At 61.1% G+C, this 19,607-nt stretch overlaps 3 protein-coding genes and 1 long non-coding RNA gene across 11 annotated transcripts; 2 read left to right on the plus strand and 2 right to left on the minus strand.

The window, feature by feature from the left end:
* Nucleotides 1-646: 646 nt before the first annotated feature.
* HSPB9 (heat shock protein family B (small) member 9) lies at nt 647-1,201 on the minus strand. Its single transcript, XM_036451594.2, has one exon. It carries the CDS (start codon nt 1,148-1,150, stop codon nt 671-673), a length of 480 nt encoding a protein of 159 aa, XP_036307487.1. The 5' UTR covers nt 1,151-1,201; the 3' UTR covers nt 647-670.
* A 923-nt stretch (nt 1,202-2,124) lies between these two features.
* Nucleotides 2,125-10,685, plus strand: KAT2A (lysine acetyltransferase 2A). Of its 6 annotated transcripts, none has more exons than XM_036451555.2 (18): nt 2,125-2,793; nt 2,935-3,058; nt 3,388-3,533; nt 3,641-3,730; nt 4,031-4,212; nt 4,291-4,482; nt 5,603-5,709; nt 5,944-6,054; nt 6,137-6,276; nt 6,366-6,574; nt 6,770-6,896; nt 8,209-8,319; nt 8,951-9,127; nt 9,303-9,378; nt 9,504-9,540; nt 9,620-9,683; nt 9,811-9,895; nt 9,992-10,685. In XM_036451555.2, the coding sequence occupies exons 1-18, from the start codon at nt 2,455-2,457 to the stop codon at nt 10,183-10,185; spliced, it is 2,511 nt and encodes an 836-aa protein (XP_036307448.1). In that variant the 5' UTR covers nt 2,125-2,454; the 3' UTR covers nt 10,186-10,685. The 6 variants fall into 6 exon arrangements, with proteins under 6 accessions (XP_036307448.1, XP_036307442.1, XP_036307449.1 ...); XM_036451549.2 differs by having other exon boundaries at nt 2,129-2,793; nt 9,303-9,417; XM_036451556.2 differs by having other exon boundaries at nt 2,131-2,793; nt 8,951-9,094.
* LOC123652919 lies at nt 10,224-17,472 on the minus strand. Its single transcript, XR_006742489.1, has 3 exons — nt 17,443-17,472; nt 12,335-12,337; nt 10,224-10,344 (listed from the first exon to the last, which is right to left on the minus strand). It is a non-coding gene; the product is annotated as an uncharacterized LOC123652919 (long non-coding RNA).
* On the plus strand, nt 11,103-19,078 carry DHX58 (DExH-box helicase 58). Of its 3 annotated transcripts, none has more exons than XM_036451571.2 (13): nt 11,103-11,174; nt 11,398-11,566; nt 11,723-11,924; nt 12,286-12,476; nt 13,252-13,368; nt 13,840-13,966; nt 14,133-14,324; nt 15,416-15,669; nt 16,186-16,335; nt 16,419-16,580; nt 17,263-17,453; nt 18,068-18,164; nt 18,456-19,078. In XM_036451571.2, the coding sequence occupies exons 2-13, from the start codon at nt 11,399-11,401 to the stop codon at nt 18,639-18,641; spliced, it is 2,037 nt and encodes a 678-aa protein (XP_036307464.1). In that variant the 5' UTR covers nt 11,103-11,174; nt 11,398; the 3' UTR covers nt 18,642-19,078. The 3 variants fall into 3 exon arrangements, with proteins under 3 accessions (XP_036307464.1, XP_036307463.1, XP_036307465.1); XM_036451570.2 differs by having other exon boundaries at nt 11,136-11,232; XM_036451572.2 differs by lacking the exon at nt 13,252-13,368 and having other exon boundaries at nt 11,136-11,232.
* The last annotated feature ends 529 nt before the right edge of the window (nt 19,079-19,607 follow it).

The raw sequence follows: 19,607 nt of genomic DNA on the forward strand, positions 1-19,607 counted from the left end.
AGAGTCGCTTACTGTTACCAGTACTAATGGCGTGGGAGTTAAGAGTGACCTGGAACTGAATCTCACCAAGTTTGAAGTGGCGGGTCCTGCATTTTCCTCTCCCTGACCACCTCTAGAATATATTAGGGTGATTGTGCAATCCGGATTTGAAAATATTTGGTCTCAAAATCAAAACAAAACACACACACACACACACGCACACACAGTTGGCCTCTGGAGCAGCAGAAACGAGCTCTTTGGGGTTTGGGGCGGATCAGTATCAGGACTGAGGGAACGGGTTCTCTGCCCTCTTCCCGAAGAGGAACACCAATGACCTGGAGCTTTGGACTCATCATGAGGCCGAGACAGTAGCCTCACACCAGGTCCAAGCCCTCTGGCCCCTGGTCTCCAGCAGGCCCTCTGCTGGTTCTGGAACTAGGGGACTCTCGGACCCTCCTGGCTCTCTGCTGCTCCCTGCTGGCGCTGCTGCTCTCAGCCCCCAAGGGCTATCTGTCCAAGCAGAGCCGTGCTGAGTAGGACCACACCGCACCCCCCAAATCCCAGCCTCTCCCAGGACCACCACTTGAGGTGCCTTTCTGGCCTCTCCCTCCATCATACTCCCACCTCTGACCCCAACCCCAAGAAGAGGCCGGGACACGAGGGCTGCTGCTCACTGTGGCGGTTTATTGGGTCAGGCTAAGTTGGAACCCTTAGAGCCGAGACGCCTGTGTTTCGAGGAGTGTCCGGTTTGGGCTTCAGCGGAAGGTAGCGCCCCGCCCTGGCCTCGGATCCACAGCTGGCCCGAGGGTGTGAGGCTGCAGGTCATGGCGGAGGCATCCACGTTCGGCGGTAGTAGCATCTGGCATTGCAGCTTCTGCGCCATGCGGTAGCTGCTCCCGTCCCGGCCGTAGCTCTCCTTCTGCCGCTGGCCCGTCACCGACAGGCACTGGCCGTCCACTTGCACCAACAGCTCCTCGGGGCCGTAGCCCTGGGCATCCATCTTCATCTGGAAGCTGTTCTCCACGTGGACGTTGCTCCCCACAGCTGGCACATCATCCCGGACCTGCTGCACCGGCAGTGTGACCACCTGGTTCTGTTTGGCGAGGGTTGTGCTGGGAGACCTGGACGCCACCTGGCCCCCTTTGGCGAGACCGCCACCGCCCCGCTGCATCCGAGTGAGCAACTGCTGTCCGAGGGCACGAGGCTCTGCGTCTAGCGCTTGCCCCGCGTGCAGGGGCGGGATCCGAGAGCGGAGGGGCCTCCGCGCCCCGACCCCCCTCCCCCCCCCAGCTCCGCTCCTGCTCCGCAGCTCCGCTCCGCTCAGCGGGACTCCCTTCCCTGCTGCAGAGTCAGAGCTCAGGGCCAGCTGTGCACTGCCTACCTCCGAGGTCAGGCGGTCACTCGCTCTGGCATGCCCGCTGCTGCTTTTATCCTGGATCCTTTCTTGGGCCCCTGCCCACCTCCGTCAGAGGGTCCAACTGGATACGATGATAAAGGAGGCCGGAGCCATGACCCATGGGACCGTTATCAGCGCAGGGTGCAGATGACATGGAGCCATCAGGACACCCCCTCCCAAGAACTGGGACCCGGGGGTAAGAAGACTTGTCTGGACAGAGCGATTGGAGAGTGAGCACAGGGTAATCAATCCATTTTCCATTTTCGGGACATCCTGCCTTTCTCTGACAAGGCACAGTCCTGTGGCACTCTGGAGATGGGGAGGTGGGCACATCTTTCTGGCTTCCTCCATCCATCCTGGGCCTTCTGTGCTGCAGATTTGGGCTGGGCTCAGGGACCACAACCGATTAAGATACGGCGCGGCCCTCAAGGTTCCCAGGATGCTGAAAGAGAGCCATTCCCAAACACGAAGGAAAACTCCCGCCCTCCTATGCCTCTTCTTCATCCCCACCGTGGCAGCCTTGTCCGTGACCGCCACCATGTCTCTGGTACTCATCACCTTCATAATAAACCCTTTTTATGGAAGCACAAAAGAGTACAGCCGAATTATCCCAACAGGTCAAGAAATACAACTGTTGCTGCTTAATCTCCGTAGCTGAAGCTCGTCTCCGGAGACATATGGGTCAGGGACCAGGGTAGGGGTGGGAGGGGGGTGTGCGGGAAAGCCGACTGGACCTCAGTCCCAGGCCTGCACGCCACCTGCGGGGCGTGGGAGGAGGGCAGAGCCCACGAGTCCCCCCACCAGATCCCGGAGAGGACAGCGATCTTGACAACCCTGGAAGCCTTCAGGAGAGATTAACGTTGACGAGGAATTAATGTGCGGTGCTGGTTCTGGCCTCATTTGGCTGCCTGGGCCCAAGAGACAGGATAGAAAAGTCTGGAAGGTGGAGGCCAAGGGAGCGGCGGTGGAAGACTACAACTCCCATCAAGCTCTGGGGCGGGACGCCTGCGTACTGCGCGTCCGTTGCCCATGCGGCCCTAGGGCAGGGAGCGCCGCGCCGCTCCGCTGCGGGGGAGGCCATGGCGGAACCTTCCCAGGCCTCGACCCCGGCCCCGGCCGCGCAGCCCCGGCCCCTGCAGTCCCCACCCCCCGCCCCGACCCCGACTCCTACTCCCAGCCCGGCTTCGGCGCCGACTCCGGCTCCCACTCCGGCACCTGCCCCCGCTCCAGCTGCAGCCCCATCCGGGAGCGCTGGGGCGGGGGGGCCCGGGGTAGGAAGTGGGGGTACCGGGAGCGGGGGGGACCCGGCTCGACCTGGCCTGAGCCAGCAGCAGCGCGCCAGCCAGAGGAAGGCGCAAGTCCGGGGACTGCCGCGCGCCAAGAAGCTGGAGAAGCTAGGGGTCTTCTCGGCTTGTAAGGTGGGGGCGGGGCCTGGGCCAGGGGGCGGGGTTTGGGCCATCCTAGGGCTCGGGTGGCGATGGAAGCGAAGCTCTGGCTGGGGACAGGCGCCTCGACCCTGGGATACACGCAGGCTTGTTGACTGACCCTTCTGCCTCCAGGCCAATGAAACCTGCAAGTGCAATGGCTGGAAAAACCCCAAGCCCCCCACCGCACCCCGCATGGACCTGCAGCATCCAGCTGCCAACCTGAGTGAGCTGTGCCGCAGCTGTGAGCACCCCTTGGGTAAGGCAGGTCGTGCCCCGGGAGCCGGGGCGGGGGCGCGAAGCAGGTGCTGGCTCCTGCTTGGACAGAATGACTTAAGTGCCACAGAGCTTCATCTTTTAAAAACCAAAGGTGCTTTCTAAGGAGATACTGGGTTGGGGTGAGGGGGAGAAAGGAAGTCTGCCCATACAGAAATACAAGGAGTCCCCCAGGGGCCGACCCAGGAATCGTCAGGCTCGTTTCCGGTCAGAGAGGGACCGGGGTGTGTCTTGGCTGGTGACGAAGAGGGGCAGGACGTCCTGTTGACCTCTTCTGCCCATTTTCCCCAACTCTCCCGCCCGTTCCTGCAGCGGACCACGTGTCCCACCTGGAGAACGTGTCGGAGGAGGAGATTAACCGGCTGCTGGGGATGGTGGTGGACGTGGAGAACCTGTTCATGTCTGTCCACAAGGAGGAGGACACCGACACGAAGCAGGTCTATTTCTACCTCTTCAAGGTGAGCTTTCCCCATGTGCACGTGAGGGAGCAGAGGGGTGGAGGCTGGTGGGTCTGCCGCTCTGGATCTCTGCTGGCCTCTGCCCCTCCCTTTTCCTCTTCCTCCAGCTCCTTCGGAAGTGCATCCTGCAGATGACGCGGCCTGTGGTGGAGGGCTCTCTGGGCAGCCCCCCGTTTGAGAAGCCTAATATTGAGCAGGTGGGATGAAGAAGGGGGCCAAGAGAATGGGGGGCATCTTGGAGAGGAGAGAGGAGACTGTGTTCCCCATCCTCCTCAAGCGGGGATCAGGGGAGAGGTCCCAGGGAGGGAGGATGCGTTGTGCTAACCTCAGAGTGTGCACAGGGGTTGCGAGGGGGCATAGTTTCTCTTCACAGAAAGCCTCGGGATGAGAGGAGAGCCTTGCCCCTGCCCTCAGGAAGCCCCTAGTTTTGGGTAAGAAGCCCACGCTGGCTGCTCACACCTCCTCCCCGGTTTTGCCCCCCGCCCGCCCCCACCCAGGGTGTGCTGAACTTCGTGCAGTACAAGTTCAGTCACCTGGCCCCCCGGGAGCGGCAGACCATGTTCGAGCTCTCGAAGATGTTCTTGCTCTGCCTCAACTACTGGAAGCTGGAGACCCCTGCCCAGTTTCGGCAGAGGTCTCAGGCCGAGGACGTGGCTACCTACAAGGTCAATTACACCAGGTAGGCCCGGCCAGCCGCCGCCCGGGGAGACGCGTGCAGGCCCGGCGGTCCCGCTCTCACCGCCTCCCCGCTCCGCAGGTGGCTCTGTTACTGCCACGTGCCCCAGAGCTGCGACAGCCTCCCCCGCTACGAGACCACGCACGTCTTCGGGCGGAGCCTGCTTCGCTCCATCTTCACCGTCACCCGGCGGCAGCTGCTGGAGAAGTTCCGGGTGGAGAAGGACAAGCTGGTGCCCGAGAAGAGGACCCTCATCCTCACCCACTTCCCCAAGTAAGGCTCCTGCTGGCCCGTCAGGGTTTGGCCCCAAGTTCACGTCCTCCCTGTTGTCCCGCCATCCCCCCCCCCTTTTTTTTTTTCCAGGAAGGCTTCCTGGATTGGTCCCTCCGCTCCCTCCATAAGCCCTCTGGGATCTGGGCATCTCCCTGGACCACGTGCCCACAGCCCAGATGCAACTTGATAGCATTTGCCTTGTGTACTAGTCAGGGGATGGCAGATACATAGCCCGAGTGCTAACACTAGCCCTGCCTGCACTTGGTGTATGTCTTTTTTATTTTTTTTTATTTTTTATTATACTATATATTTTATTGATTTTTTTTTACAGAGAGGAAGGGAGAGAGATAGAGAGTTAGAAACATCGATAAGAGAGATACATCGATCAGCTGCTTCCTGCACACCTCCCACTGGGGATGTGCCCACACCCAGGTTCATGCCCTTGACCAGAATGGAACCTGGGACTTTCCAGTCCGCAGGCCGACGCTCTATCCACTGAGCCAAACCGGCCTTGGCTGGTGTATGTCTTATACCAGTTACTTCCCACGGGCCCCGGACACAGCCTCAGAATCCTTGCCGCAACAGCACTCCAGAGCTTATACTTGAGGGAAAACCAGTTTCCACTCCTAGTTCTTTCTGAAGGGTTTTCCTCCGTTCTGCCACCCCTTCCTCTCACTGTAAACCTGCTCATAGCTGTCCAGTTCTGAAAGGCTTTCCTGAGTAATTCAGAACCTTCAGTGTCCCTTCTGCCAGCAGGGGGGAGTAAGGGGGCAGGAGGGGGTGGATTCTGACCCCCATTTTGATACTGAGGCCCAGGGTGATGTGGGGCCCTGCCTGGTCACAGCACAGAGTGGCATCCGTTCAGACCCTGCCTCCCTCTGCTGTCCACAATGGCAACTGGGCCTCTGTCTCCGGGTTTGTCCTGTCCTCCCACCTTTAGTTAGGGTCTCCAGGAGGCCGGGGCCTGCACCTCCACCTGGCAGAGGCAGAGGTCGTCTCTGTTCTCAGGCTCCCAGTTCCTGAGAAGAGGGCCGGTCTCTGACCCACCTCCAGCCCTGGTGTCTGGCCGGGCTGCTCCCTCGGTCAGACAGAATTGTGGGACAGACTGTGCCCCCCGCAGGTTCCTGTCCATGCTGGAGGAGGAGATCTACGGGGCGAACTCCCCGATCTGGGAGTCGGGCTTCACCATGCCGCCCTCGGAGGGGGCCCAGCTGGTGCCCCGGCCAGGTATGTGCCACAGCCGGTTTTACAAGACCTCCGCTCGGCCTTCCTGGCTGAGCTCGGATGCCCCCCGCCTGCCCCTCTCCCGTGGAAGAGGCGCTTCAAACAGCAGCCGTGGAGAAATGCGGGAGGGCTCAGCTGGGGGTTGGAGGGTCCAGATCCCTTTTTGGGACCCAACATCTTTGAACCACGGCTTTCCCCTCCCCTTCCCCCTCCCCCCGATCCTTCTGTCTCTCTCAGCTGCAGTGAGTGCAGCCGTTGTGCCCAGCGCCCCCATCTTCAGCCCCACCATGGGCGGGGGCAGCAGTAGCTCCTTGAGCCTGGATTCTGGAGGCGCTGAGCCCATGCCAGGTGCGTACCTGACCCTTGACGCCCACGCAGCCCTCCCCCAGTCTCTCTGCCCATCCCCGGGAGACCGTGCCGACCTCCCCAGCAGGTGAGAAGAGGAAGCTCCCAGAGAACCTGACGCTGGAGGACGCCAAGCGGCTCCGTGTGATGGGCGACATCCCCATGGAGCTGGTCAACGAGGTCATGCTCACCATCACCGACCCCGCCGCCATGCTGGGGCCCGAGGTGGGCGGCTGGCCTGCCGGCCGGCAGGGGCAGGGAGCGGCCCTCGTGGCCCCGAGACCCTCGCTCACTCCCCCTTTCCCGGTGCCCAGACGAGCCTGCTATCGGCCAACGCAGCCCGGGACGAGACGGCCCGCCTGGAGGAGCGCCGCGGCATCATCGAGTTCCACGTCATCGGCAACTCGCTGACCCCCAAGGCCAACCGGCGGGTGCTGCTCTGGCTCGTGGGGCTGCAGAACGTCTTCTCCCACCAGCTGCCACGCATGCCCAAGGAGTACATCGCCCGCCTCGTCTTTGACCCGTGCGTCCCCGGGAGAGCCCAGCCCCAGCACCACGTCCGGGCGCCTGCCTCGGCCCCCACGCCCCTCCCTCGGCCTCTCCCTCCACCTCTGGTTCCTCCTCCTCCTGGGTCCCCTCCTCCTCCTCCACGGCTATGGGGACTCGAGGAGCATTTGGGGGGCAGGTAGGGACCGTGACCTGTCCCCTCTCCCCTCAGGAAGCACAAGACTCTGGCCTTGATCAAGGACGGGCGCGTCATCGGCGGGATCTGCTTCCGCATGTTTCCCACCCAGGGCTTCACGGAGATTGTCTTCTGTGCTGTCACCTCAAATGAGCAGGTCAAGGTGGGTGCATGCTCCCAGCCCCTGCCCCTGCCCCATCCCACCACCTGCTTCTGATTCAGACCGGATCAGAGGAGAGGCTGACGTGGTGATGCAGCAGCCCCCAGCACTTCTTTTAGTGGCCAGACAGTTCCTCAGTTCACCACAAGGTGGCACTTGTTCCCTGATAACGGTGGAGTAAGAAAACAACCTGTCGCCCTAGCTCGCTCCCTGGGTGGGTGGAGTGCCAGCCCGAGCACGGGAGGGTCTCGGATTAGGGCACACTAGACTCCTGGGTTGCGGGCTCGTTCCTGCCCCTGTTCTGGGTGTGTGCGAGAGAGGCAACCAATCAATGTGTCTCTCACATCCATGCTTCTCTCCCCCGTCTCTGTCCCCCCCTCCCCTCTCCCTTCCACTCTCTAAAAAAAAATCAATGGGAAAAAAATCCTCACGGAGGATAAAAAAGAAAGGAAGAAAACACCTGTTGACAAATAGATCTTGAGAATTAGTCACACTTTTTTTAATCCTCCATCCGAGGATTTGTTTTTGTCCATTTGAGACGGGATCAAACCTGCAACCTAGGTATGAGCCCTGACTGGGAATCAAACCCTCCACCTTTCGGTGTGTGGGACGATGCTCCACCAACCGAGCCACCTGACCAGGGTGGAATCAGTAACACTTTTAAATGTCCCCGAGATGATGTCATCACAGGAATGTTTGCACACTGTGGGAGTTCCCTGTGTGGGAGCCCTGTGCTGGGTGAGAGTCCTGGCTTCCAGCCCCTCACGGCCACAGCAGCCCCACCAGCAGGGCCCCTGGTTCTCCGTCACGGACCCCAGCTCCGGGAGGTGCCTCCTCGGACCTGGCACGCGTGGGAGTCCGTGTCTCTTCAGGGCTCACGTGCAGCAGCAGGCAGGGCCCCTGGTATTCCCCATCTCCATTCGGAGGCCGGGGGCCAGGAACTAGTAGCCTGTGGACAGCAGCTTCCTGGTTGGGTTTGGCTCCTGGCCCTGCCGAGCCTGGAAGCCGGACCTTGGACAGATTTTCTCGTGGAGCTGAGTTTCAGTTTTCCTTCTGTAAGTTGGCCGCGGTGCCTGCCTCATGACTTAACTTGAGACGTGGTCACCTGACTCAGAGCAAGTGCCTGGAAACCAGGTGTCCTTCAGTTTTCTCGTTATAACCTCTCTTCCTCTCCTGGTTGCCTTTCCTGCTGCCTGCCCTAGACCCCGTGGTATCCCCTCCTCCTGTCCAGTCTGCTCCCTCCTCCCTGGCCCTTCCGAGTTCTGTCCGCACCAGGCCTGCCCCTCCCCCTGCTGAGCCCTGCTCCTGCCCGCAGGGCTATGGCACCCACCTGATGAACCACCTGAAGGAGTATCACATCAAACACAACATCCTCTACTTCCTCACGTACGCCGACGAGTATGCCATCGGCTACTTCAAAAAGCAGGTGACCCTCGCCTCCCCCGCCCCGCCCCGCCCCGCCCTTGCTGGCCGCCTGGGGCAGGCGTCCTTCTGTCTCCCTGGTGTGGGTGGACTGGGAGCCCTTCAGGCCCCTGTTCCATCAGGCACCCGCAGGGGCCTCCTTCCTGCCTTCTTCCTCCCTCCTGCGCCGCAGCTGTGAGTGGGACCGGGAGGGCAGCGGGGTGGCCGGCAGGACTGGGGGCTCCTGGGGGTTTGCTGGAAGGGGGCTGACCTGGAGTCCTTCCAGGGACAGATGGAGCTTTCCGAGTGCACAGCACTGTGCCCGAGGGGATTCGGGAACCGGAGAGAGGGGACTTGGCGTGCAGCTGCCCTGGGTGCTCCTGGGGGAGGGGCTGTTAAAATCGGAAAAGTGTTGCGATGGGAGGGGTCGTGTCGCCCACTCCCTAGGGCACATGTGTCAAACACAAGGCCCGCGGGCCAAATCCGTCCCGCCAGGCCTTGCAATGTGGCCCGCACCGCGCTGTCATCACTGCACTCCGCTGCGTTTCCATCACAATGACAGTTTATGACTGTTCAGTAAACCATTCGGCCTGCGATTTAGGCTGGATTTTAGATTTTGGCCCCTTCTCTGATTGAGTTCGACACCCCTACCCTAGGGCTTCTCCAAGGACATCAAGGTGCCCAAGAGCCGCTACGTGGGTTACATCAAGGACTACGAGGGGGCGACACTGATGGAGTGCGAGCTGAACCCCCGCATCCCCTACACGGAGCTCTCCCACATCATCAAGAAGCAGAAGGAGGTGGGGTGCTTTCTGTGGAACGTGCACGTGGGGGTGGGTGAGCACGTGTGTGGGATGAGCATGTGTACCCCAGGTCCACGCATGTGCATGCATGAGGGAGGGCCAGGATCTTGGTCCTTGCTGCGCCTCTTGGGAAAGTCAGGAGGAGAGGCACTTCTGACTGGCCTGGGAGGGAAGTGGCTGGCCCCTCACACCCCTCCTTCCTCAGATCATCAAGAAGCTGATTGAGCGCAAGCAGGCCCAGATCCGAAAGGTCTACCCCGGGCTCAGCTGCTTCAAGGAAGGTGTGAGGCAGATTCCCGTGGAGAGTGTCCCTGGCATTCGTAAGCGGGGCTCTGGGGCGGGAGGGCGCGCCGCCCGGCGTGCGGCCGGCGTTCTGAGGGATGTCTCCGCACGCCCCGCTTTGCAGGAGAGACGGGCTGGAAGCCGCTGGGGAAGGAGAAGGGGTGAGTGTTGTGCGGAGGGACAGGGCGTTGGGGGAGGCAGGGGGACCGGGAGCCTCAGACTTGACCTCTATCGCCCCAGGAAGGAGCTGAAGGACCCTGACCAGCTCTATACCACCCTCAAAAACCTGCTGGCCCAGATCAAGGTGCGGAGACCAGGCCCGCCCCCGGGCGCCCTGTGCCAGGGGCTCTGTGACCCGTGTGGGTGGGCGACAGTCACGAGCTGGGCGTGGGCCTCAGGGGTCCTGGTCCCAGCTCAGCTCCCCTCTCTAGTCACACCCCAGTGCCTGGCCCTTCATGGAGCCCGTGAAGAAGTCCGAGGCCCCCGACTACTACGAGGTCATCCGCTTCCCCATCGGTGAGGATGCTCCTTCCTCCCATTCCGCCCGCCAACCCTGCTCCTGCCTTCCCCGGCCACGCGGCCCCCGTGACCTGCCCTTGTCCCGCCGCCCAGACCTGAAGACCATGACGGAGCGGCTGCGCAGCCGCTACTACGTGACCCGGAAGCTCTTCGTGGCGGACCTGCAGCGGGTCATCGCCAACTGCCGCGAGTACAACCCCCCGGACAGCGAGTACTGCCGCTGCGCCAGCGCCCTGGAGAAGTTCTTCTACTTCAAGCTCAAGGAGGGGGGGCTCATCGACAAGTAGGCCGGCCTGGACCTCAGCCTCGGCCCTGACTGTCACCACCTCAGGCTCCGATCCGATCGCTGGGGAGGCCCTGGCGCCCAGGCCCCTCTCAGCCTGAGACACTCCAGCCCTGACCCTGCAGTCCTCTCTGGGCCCTTGGGCACCCCCAAGCCTGCAGCCCTGGGAGGGGTCTCCTGGGTGCGGGCTCGGAGCCTCTGCAGTGGCCGGTGGCCAGAGCGTATACCCTGCCCAGCTCTGGTGGCTCTGAGCCCCGGTCCCCACAGAGCAGTGGTGTCTCACTGCAGTCCTGGGCCTGGCCCAGCCACGGTCTCCTCACGGAGACCATTTTAGCTTGAACGAGGGCTCCAGGGTTTGGAAATGCCACCCAGATTGGAGAGGCCAGGCCTTGCCCTGCACTGTTGTGTTCTGTCTGTCCCCAGGGGCGGGGGACGTGGGGACCATCTGTTTCCTGGCATTAATCCCTCAGAGGGATCAATAAAGCTCTTTTGTTTTTATCTCTGTGTGTGATTGTCTCTTCAGTAGCATCCCAGGCCTCAGCAGGCTGACCTGTTCCTGCCGGCACCTCCTGCAAGGGAGCCCGTTGAGCCCAGGCTGTGCTGAGGACCCTCCCCTGCAGGCCTCACGCCTGGTCCCGGGCCCCGGGCCCGCCTGGCCGCAGCCTCCACTCTCCCTGCTCCTGGCTGATCCTGGCCCAGGTGCCTGGACGGCGGGTCCTGGCCTCCTCGGCTGCCTTTGCCTGAGTGACATGGGTACAGCTGACTCCACAGGAGTGGGAGGGGGTGGCCGGCAGGACCCGTGTTGTGAATGGTGCTTTCCTGTCAGCAGCATTTCTTCCTCAGCCTGAGGCCGGTGAGGAAGAGAAGGCAAAGCTGAGCTCCAGGCAGCTGGGCTGGCTCCGCCCCTCAGTTTCAGTTTCCTTTTCTGTCGGCCGAGCTCAGCAGCAGGCATCCGGTTCAGAGCAGGGCTGCCCTTGGCAGTGCGGGTGTAAGGTGAGGCTGGGCAGAGCTCTGTCTTACTCCTGCCCCCCTTGGCCAGATCAGGCTCCTGGTGGGTTCCCTGTCCCACCTCCTCCAAGCAGGATGGAGTCTTAGGTTAAGGGAGGTCTCTGCACCAGACTGGGTTGGCTGGGAGCCCACAGGGGGCAGATCTGATGGGGTTGAGCTGAGTCGGGGGCCAGGAGGGCCAGGGGTCTGAGTCCCCTGCCATTCCCAGAATGGAGCTGCGATCCTACCAGTGGGAGGTGGTCATGCCTGCCCTGGAGGGCAAGAATATCATCATATGGCTGCCCACGGGCGCTGGGAAGACCAGGGCGGCCGCCTATGTGGCCAAAAGGCATCTTGAGACCATGGATAGAGCCAAGGTCATTGTACTGGTCAACAGGGTAAGTGGCCTGCCCCTCCCACCCCCCTCCGTGGGCTCTCAGCTCCTCGGTGCCTCTCAAGACCCTTCTGTGGCCATCTCTCACCACCTTTTCACTCATCCCAGCCGCGGCCTCCACCCAGACCCCGCTTCCTCTCCCCATCTCCCCCGCACCCAGGTACACCTGGTGGCCCAGCATTATGAGGAGTTCAAGCGAATGCTGGATGGGCGCTGGGCCATTGCAACCCTGAGTGGGGACATGGGGCTGCGCCCCGGCTTTGGACACGTGGCCCGGAGCAATGACCTGCTCATCTGCACAGCTGAGCTGCTGCAGCTGGCCCTGAGCAGCCCCGAGGAGGACGAGCACGTGGAGCTCAATGGTGAGAGCTGGGCGCGCCCGAGGCACCCCTGCCTGCCACCCCCAGGGCCCCTCTTCTGGCAAAGATGGGGGATTTCGTGGGAGCGAGGGCTTCCCTGTTCACCAAACCCCGGCTTGCACCCTAGTAGAAAAAGGCCTGGCTCTGGTGCAGGGTCTTGGGCAAGTTCCTTTCTCCAGCTTGAGCCTCAGGTTATTAGTCTGTAGAATGAAGGGAAATCATTCCTGACTGCCCGTTTTCTGGGGTCCGGCTGCAAATTGTGAAGGGAGGAAGGAATTCCCGGGTGAATTCTGGGAAGTACATGAAACAAAGCCTATGGGACGAAGGGCTTTGCAAGCAGAAGTTCTTTCCCACGTGCCCCCAGCCTTCTCTCTCCTCGTGGTGGATGAGTGCCACCACACGCACAAAGACACCGTCTACAACGTCATCCTGAGCCGGTATCTGCAGCACAAACTCCAGGGGACGAGGCCCCTGCCCCAGGTGCTGGGCCTCACGGCCTCCCCGGGCACTGGCAGGGCCACCAAGCTCGATGGAGCCATTGACCACATCTTGCAGGTCAGCTTGGCCCCTGTGACCTCCCCTCACCTGACTCACCAGGGACCTCCTGGCCTGTCCTACCCCCTGCCCACCGGTCCCAGGCCGGCTCACCCAGGCAGGCAGGGTCGGATCCCTTCCTCACCCAACTCCCAGCCTCCAAAGGCTTCTTAGTGCACCTGGAATAAACACTCCACTCTGGCTTAGAGGTTCCCTGGGACTCAGCCCCAGCTTAAGTCTCCAACCTCATCCCCGCCCCTTCTCCCCGCCCCCTCCCCTGTTCTCCCCCTCCTGCTCGACTGGCCTTCTCTCTGCAGCTTGAGCATGTCGGGCTTGTTCCCATCACAGGACTCTTGCACTTGCCCTTCCTTCTGCCCGAATACCCTTCCCCCGTACTTACCTGTCTGCCCCCTTCTTGTCACTCAGGGAACAACGTAAATGTCACGCCTTCAAAGCCTTCCCCAATCACCCCCACTGCACTCGCCACATCGTTCCATTTTACTCTCTTCGGAGCCTGTTAACACTGTCCGCTATCCTCTCATTCTGTTGTCCTTTACTGGTTTACCATTTTTTTTTTACAGTAAAATCTGTCTCCCCAACCGCCATCTAAGGCGCTCTGTACCCCCAGTACCTGGAACAGCGCTGGGCAAGCAATAAATATTTATCGAATAAATGAATCCCCGCCCCCAATGGCCCTACCTCAGCTGGGACCCATCCTGCCCCAAAGCTCTGCCCATTGTCCCCACAGAACACCCCCGCCCCCCCCCCATTCCAGTGAACCCTCTCTGTTGCCCAGCTTTGTGCCAACCTAGACACGTGGCGGATCATGTCACCCCAGACCCACCTCCCCGAGCTGCAGGAGCACAACCGCCTGCCCTGCAAACAGTACGACCTCTGCCACAGGCGCAGCCAGGTGTGTGGAGGGGGTGGGAGGGGGGCGTGGGCGGGGCGGGAGTGCAATTGGGCCACACGGGACTGAGCCTTGACTCTGCTCTCAGGAGAGCTGTTACATCACTTCTCACTTCGCTTGCTTATGTTCCTGAGCCTCCATTTCTTCTTTCTGTGAAACGGGGCCCATCCTCCTGTTGGACATCTGTCAAAACCCTGGGCATGCACGCAGCGGAGCGCTTTGCAAACCACACAGCTGGGGCACTTTGTGCTGAGGGTGTTCCAGGCTCTTCCCTGCGGTGTGGACACGGCCTGGTGTCTGCTGTGACAGGCTGGATAGGGACTACCATCCCTGTGCTCAGGCCGGAGGTCACGGCCATCTATGGGGTGGAGGCAGAGCAGGAGTCAGGGGCGGGAACCTGACCCCGCCTCCAGCCAGGCCTCTGTCACACCATGGCGGCACGGGAACTCCTTCACGCCCTCCCTCTGCTCATAGGACCCGTTTGGGGACATGCTGAAGAAGCTCATGCAACAAGTACAGGACCGCCTGGAGATGCCTGAGCTGAGCCAGGACTTCGGGACGCAGACGTATGAGCAGCAGGTGGTGGAGCTGAGCAAGACCGGTGAGGAGGCCCGGAAAGGCCACGCCCTCAGAGGGCGGGACCAGCCTCTGGGGCGGGGCCTAGGCGGGAACGGAGCCGGGGGCGGGGCCAACCTCTAGGGGCGGGGCCTCGGCGGGAGTGGAGCCTGGGGGCGGGCCGCTCAGATCCGGGTCCCCTGTGGGTGCAGCGGCGGAGGCCGGGCTCCAGGAGCGGCGCGCCCATGCGCTCCACCTGCGGCGCTACAACGACGCGCTGCTCATCCACGACACGGTGCGCGCCGTGGACGCGCTGGCCACGCTGCGCCAGTTCTACGACTGGGAGCGAGCCACCAAGACGCAGGTGCTGCGGGCGGAGCGCTGGCTGCTGGCTCTGTTCGACGGTGAGGCTCCCGGGGACCAGGGGGTGGGAACTGGGCTAGCGGTCAGTGGCCAGCTGGGCCCGGGGCTGGCTACAGCAAGCTGGGAAGGTGCTGACAAGAGTTCCGGGTTTCCAACCAAAAGTCAAGGCTGTGGATAGGACAAAAGAGGGATGTGCTCATTTATGAAGGTTTCCGTAGATGTAAAAACTAGTTTACGTTATTGACTTTTTTGTTTGTTTTAGTATTTTATTTTAATTTTTAAATATATTTTATTGATTTTTTACAGTTAGGAAGGGAGAGGGATAGAGAGTTAGAAACATCCACGAGAGAGAAACATCGATCAACTGCCTCCTGCACACCTACTGGGGATGTGCCCACAACCAAGGTACATGCCCTTGACCGGAATCAAACCTGGGACCCTTCATTCCGCAGGCCGACGCTCTATCCACTGAGCCAAACCGGTTAGGGCAACAAATATTTTTTGAAAATCATTTCATGGGACTCTTCCCTGAAAGTTGGGGAAATGAGATGGTCAGAGGGTGAATTTAAGACTAGAGGCCTCAGCACAGGCCGAGGGGCGAGGGTCTTTCTGAACAGACCTGAGGTTGAGTCAGTCCTGGGTTACATGAAAAGGTCAAGGGTCATCCTGGCAGCAGGGTTGAAGAGGGTGCTGCATAAGGTGTGTGAGTGCCTACCAGGGGTCCTCAAACTTTTTAAAGTGGGGGCCAGATCATGGTCCCTCAGAGAGCTGGAGGGCCGGACTATATGAATGATTAATTCCTACTGTAACACCTCGGCTGCGCTCACTGCCCAAAAAACCTGGCGGGCCGGATCAGACTCCTCTGCGGGCCGCATGTGGCCCGCGGGCCGTAGTTTGAAGACCCCTGGTAGACTGTACCCCGGGTAGAAGGCTGGCTGGCCTTGAGGCTGGGCAGGCGGAGGGTGTCCTTACCTGTGTTCTTGGTGCAGCGCAGATGCAATCAGGCAGGAGCAGGTAAGGCCAGGCCCCCTCTGGATTCCTGCAATCTCACACCTGTGAGCCACGCACCCTCATATCCCGCCCACCTCCTGGCCTGAGTCCCGTGCCTCTGACTTTTGGGCTTTTCTGGCAGACCACAAGAATGAGCTGGCCCGCCTGGCAACGCGTGGCCCGGAGAACCCCAAACTGGAGATGCTGGAGCAGATCCTGCAGGATCAGTTTGGGGGTCCCGGCAGCCCCCGCGGCATCATCTTCACCCGCACCCGCCAGAGCGCGCACTCCCTCCTGCTCTGGCTCCGGCAGCAGCCGGGTCTGCGGACGGTGGACATCAGGGCCGAGCTGCTGATCGGGGCCGGGAGCAGCAGCCAGAGCGCCCATATGACCCAGGTGTGGGCTCGGGGGAAGGGAGCTGAGGCTGGGGGCCTCCCGAGGGGAGGAAAGAAGGGGAGTCTTCAGCACAGATTGATGGGGGCGGGGGGCGGGCTGAGGAGGGAGATGGACACTGAGCTCCCAGGGGCTGAAGGTTTTCCCATTCTGCGGGTCTCTCGGGGGCAGAGAGGCAGAAACAAGGGGGTCTGCAGGGGTAGAGGTGAGTGATGTCTCAGGACAGAGGAGAGGGGATCCGGGTCCCTTGGAGAAGAATAGGTCCTGGGAGCTCCTGTGTGCAGGGGCAGGGACCCGTAGGAGTCCCCAGGGGAGAGAGGGGTTAGATGCTCACCTGGAAAAGTGGGCAAGATCCTGAGGGGGGACTTGGAGGTAGAGATGGAGACTCAGGGCCCCCCAGAAAAGGGGCCAAGATTTTGAATAAAAGGGCTAACCCAGGAGAGGCTGGGCTTGCAAGAGAGTAGGCCTGAAGCCACCTCATATACCATCCTCTTTCTCCCCCCGCCTACCCCCCTCCAGAAGGAACAGCAAGAAGTGATCCGTAAGTTCCGGGATGGGACCCTGAACCTCCTGATGGCCACGAGCGTGGCGGAAGAGGGCCTGGACATCCCCCAGTGCAACGTGATTGTGCGCTACGGGCTCCTGACCAACGAGATCTCCATGGTCCAGGTGCCCAGACCACCCCCTCAGCGTCCTCCAAGCATCCTGCGTGGGGACCCAGCCCCGCTCAGGCCCCTGTCCTCCCTCCCCAGGCAAGGGGCCGTGCCCGGGCCGATCAGAGCGTGTACTCCTTCGTGGCCACCCAGGGCAGCCGGGAGCTGCGGCGGGAGCAGACCAACGAGGTCCTCGAGGCTCTGATGGAGCGGGCGGTGGCTGCGGTGCAGCAGATGGACCGGGCCGAGTACCAGGCCAAGGTCCGCGGGCGGCCTGTGCGGCCTGCGGGGAGGGGAGCTGTGGGCGTTTTGTGGTCTCTGAGGCGCACACATTCACACCCCTGTGCCCGCTTCCTCTGGGGGCTGCGTGGCCCAGGATCCGGGAGGGGCAGAGGCCGAGGCTGGGGCTGCCAGGAAGGCAACGGCTCTTTCTCCAAAATGCCTCGGGAACAGGCCTGGTCCAGGGCTTTTACTTTACCTCCCCCCCTCAGTGCTTTGTGCATCTGTGAGAGCCGCCTCCAGCCCTCCCAGAGCCAGGCAGAGGGGGGGCCATCAAAGACACCCACAAAGTAAGCCCCGAACCAGGACCTACAGCGTCCCCTGAGGGGGGTCACCGTTGTCCAGCCTCGCAGGGCACAGTCCCTGTTTACGCCTGTTGTCCCGGCAGAATTACCCATGTGCCTCCTGTTAGATCCAAAGAAGCAGCTTTACAGGAACACCTCCGAAGGGAGTGAGGACTCAATGAGAGAGCTTACCTCGCTCCCTGCGCGGCCCCCCAACCCAGTAGTATTTTCCCCTCCGAGCAGCTTCCGAAAGCTCCCGGGAGGCTGAGGAGAGTCCCCCTGGGTACCAGCCATCGCTCTGAGGTCCTTAGAGGATTTCTGAGATCAGGTCTCCTGGGCCCCAGCCATGCCCGGTGTCACCTCCCCCCCGCCCCCCCCAGATCCGGGACCTGCAGCGGGAAGCCCTGGTCAGGCGGGCGGCCCAGGCGGCCCAGAAGCAGACCCGGCAGCAGCAGTTCCCGGCCGAGCAAGTGCAGCTCCTCTGCATCAACTGCATGGTGGCCGTGGGCCACGGGAGCGACCTGCGGAAGGTGGAGGGCACCCACCACGTCAACGTGAACCCCAACTTCTCGTGAGGCCTGTGGGAGGGGCTGCCTGGATGAGAGGAAGCGGGGGGTGCAGTGAGAGTTCGGGGCGGGGGGAGGTGTTGAAGAGCATTTGAACAAGTACCACGTTTGCCGGTTTTGTCACCGCCCCGTTTCACAGGTGAGAAAACAGAGGCCCCGAGAGCCTCAGCGACATGCCCAAGCTCCCGCAGCCACTCTGTGGTTGAGCAGGAGCTGGCATTCAGGATGCCAAACGCTGGGGGGCCGCACAGTGGCCCCTGGTCCTACGTATTCTGAAGACATCACGAGGGGCGGGGGTCCCTGAGCCAACCCCTCATCCTCCGCCCCCTAGAGGGTAGCTTTCCGCATCCTCCATTTGTTCATTGGTTAAGGAAGTATTCATTAGGCGCCTACTGTGTGCCAGCCCACTGTGCCCATGGCCTTCTCACGCGGGTGGTGCTGAGGCCTGGACTTGGGCAGAGGGAGTGGGATGGAGGCAGCACTGCCCGAGCTCGCTGAGGTCTCTGTGCTTCTTGACAGGCAGGGAGGCCCAGGGCCCTGCAGAGGCTCAGCAGAAAGGATGGCGAGCCGTCTGGGCTGGGGGTCCCTGAGGCCTGAGGCCACTCCCGTTTCTCTCTAGGATCTACTACAACGTCTCTGAGAAGCCCGTGGCTATCGACAGAGTCTTCAAGGACTGGGTGCCCGGGGGCGTCGTTAGCTGCAGGAACTGTGGGGAAGTAAGTGCGGGCAGCCCTCCTCAGCTCCGTCTTTAGAAGTCCTGATTCTGAAGGCTCAGCCTCTGCCCCCAGGGTGCCCTCCCTGGGAAGGGGGAGACAGCCCTGCCCCAGGAGCCCCCAGTCTGAAGAGAGTGGTCCAACCCCTATCTTAGGGAGCCCACAGTGTGAGGAGGGAGGCGGCTCTGTCCGAGGTGGGAGACATAAGCCCCGCGTCCAGAGGCTCTGACTTGAGGAGAGAAGCCCAGCCAGGGGATAGACGCCCAAACCCTCCCGTCTCTGTCCCACCGCCAGCTCTGGGGTCTGCAGATGATCTACAAGTCCGTGAAGCTGCCGGCGCTCAAAGTCCGCGCCATGCTGCTGCACACCCCGCGCGGGCGGATCCAGGCCAAGAAGTGGTCCTCCGTGCCCTTCCCGGTGCCTGACTTCGACTACGTGCAGCACTGTGCCCAGGCCCTGTCCGACCTCTCCCTGAACTGAGCATCTTGTCGCTGCAGTACTTAGATCAGGCTGTAGGGGGCGCGAGAATCCGCAGCAGCAGCAGCAGCAACAACAGCATCTTCCCTGAACCAAGTCGGTGCAGATCCCTCCGTGCCGGGAGTCACCAGCTCAGGGGCTTGCTGACCAGCCACAGAGAAATCCCAGGGGCCCAGACTGACTTCAACTTCCACATTAAGGAAGCAGCTGAAGGGCCACAGCTCAGCCCCTGGCCCCCCTGACACCCACACAGACACTTCTACACACTGGATGGCATGGGGGGGGAGGGGTAAGAACTGAGGCAGAATGGCCACACTGTACAGTGGTGCCCCCTTACCCATGCTTTCGTTTTTTGTAGTTTGTTACTCCCCATTAACTGCGGTCCAAAAATATTAAATGGAAAATTCCCAAAATAAATGATTTTTATGTTTTAAATTGTGCACCATTCTGAGTAGCGTGATATAATTTCGCACCATCCTGCTTGGTCCCGCCTGGGACATGAGCCGTCCCTTTGTCCAGTGTCCCCATGCATGTCCGGTGTATATGCTATCGGCCTGGCGGTCACTTAGCTGTCTGGGTCGCCAGGTCATCTGTCCAGGTTTCAGAGTGCTTGTGTTGGAATAACCCTGAGAGTGGCCTAACACCAATCAGCATGCCGACGTCATTACCCTCCCTGGATCTCCTCACACACACCTAGAATCATCTCCGATCACAAGAAGGGGAGTATATACGGTAAGCTATATTTTGAGAGAGACTACATTTACATAGCTTATTACAGCATGTGTTACAATTGTTCTGTTATTGGTTGTTAATCTCTTACTGTGCCTAATTTGTAAATTAAACTTTACCACAGGTATGTATGTATGTATGTATAGGACAATGCATAGTGTATGTAGGGTTTGGTGCTCTCTGTGGTTTCAGGCATCCCCTGGGGATCTTGGAACATATCCTCCGTGAATAAGGGGACGA

This window comes from Pipistrellus kuhlii, unplaced genomic scaffold, assembly GCF_014108245.1.
Source record: "Pipistrellus kuhlii isolate mPipKuh1 unplaced genomic scaffold, mPipKuh1.p scaffold_m20_p_22, whole genome shotgun sequence".
Classification (NCBI taxonomy): Eukaryota; Metazoa; Chordata; class Mammalia; order Chiroptera; family Vespertilionidae; genus Pipistrellus; species Pipistrellus kuhlii.

Bases quoted from the DNA above. Each gene is read 5' to 3' on its own strand.
- HSPB9 (XM_036451594.2), bottom strand. From the start codon at position 1,150: ATGCAGCGGGGCGGTGGCGGTCTCGCCAAAGGGGGCCAGGTGGCGTCC.
- KAT2A (XM_036451549.2), top strand. From the start codon at position 2,455: ATGGCGGAACCTTCCCAGGCCTCGACCCCGGCCCCGGCCGCGCAGCCC. The intron at 3,059-3,387 runs GTAAGGCAGGTC...CCGTTCCTGCAG, and splicing joins CAGCTGTGAGCACCCCTTGG to CGGACCACGTGTCCCACCTG. The intron at 9,896-9,991 runs GTGAGGATGCTC...CCCGCCGCCCAG, and splicing joins GGTCATCCGCTTCCCCATCG to ACCTGAAGACCATGACGGAG.
- DHX58 (XM_036451571.2), top strand. From the start codon at position 11,399: ATGGAGCTGCGATCCTACCAGTGGGAGGTGGTCATGCCTGCCCTGGAG. The intron at 15,670-16,185 runs GTGTGGGCTCGG...ACCCCCCTCCAG, and splicing joins AGAGCGCCCATATGACCCAG to AAGGAACAGCAAGAAGTGAT. The intron at 17,454-18,067 runs GTGAGGCCTGTG...GTTTCTCTCTAG, and splicing joins AACGTGAACCCCAACTTCTC to GATCTACTACAACGTCTCTG.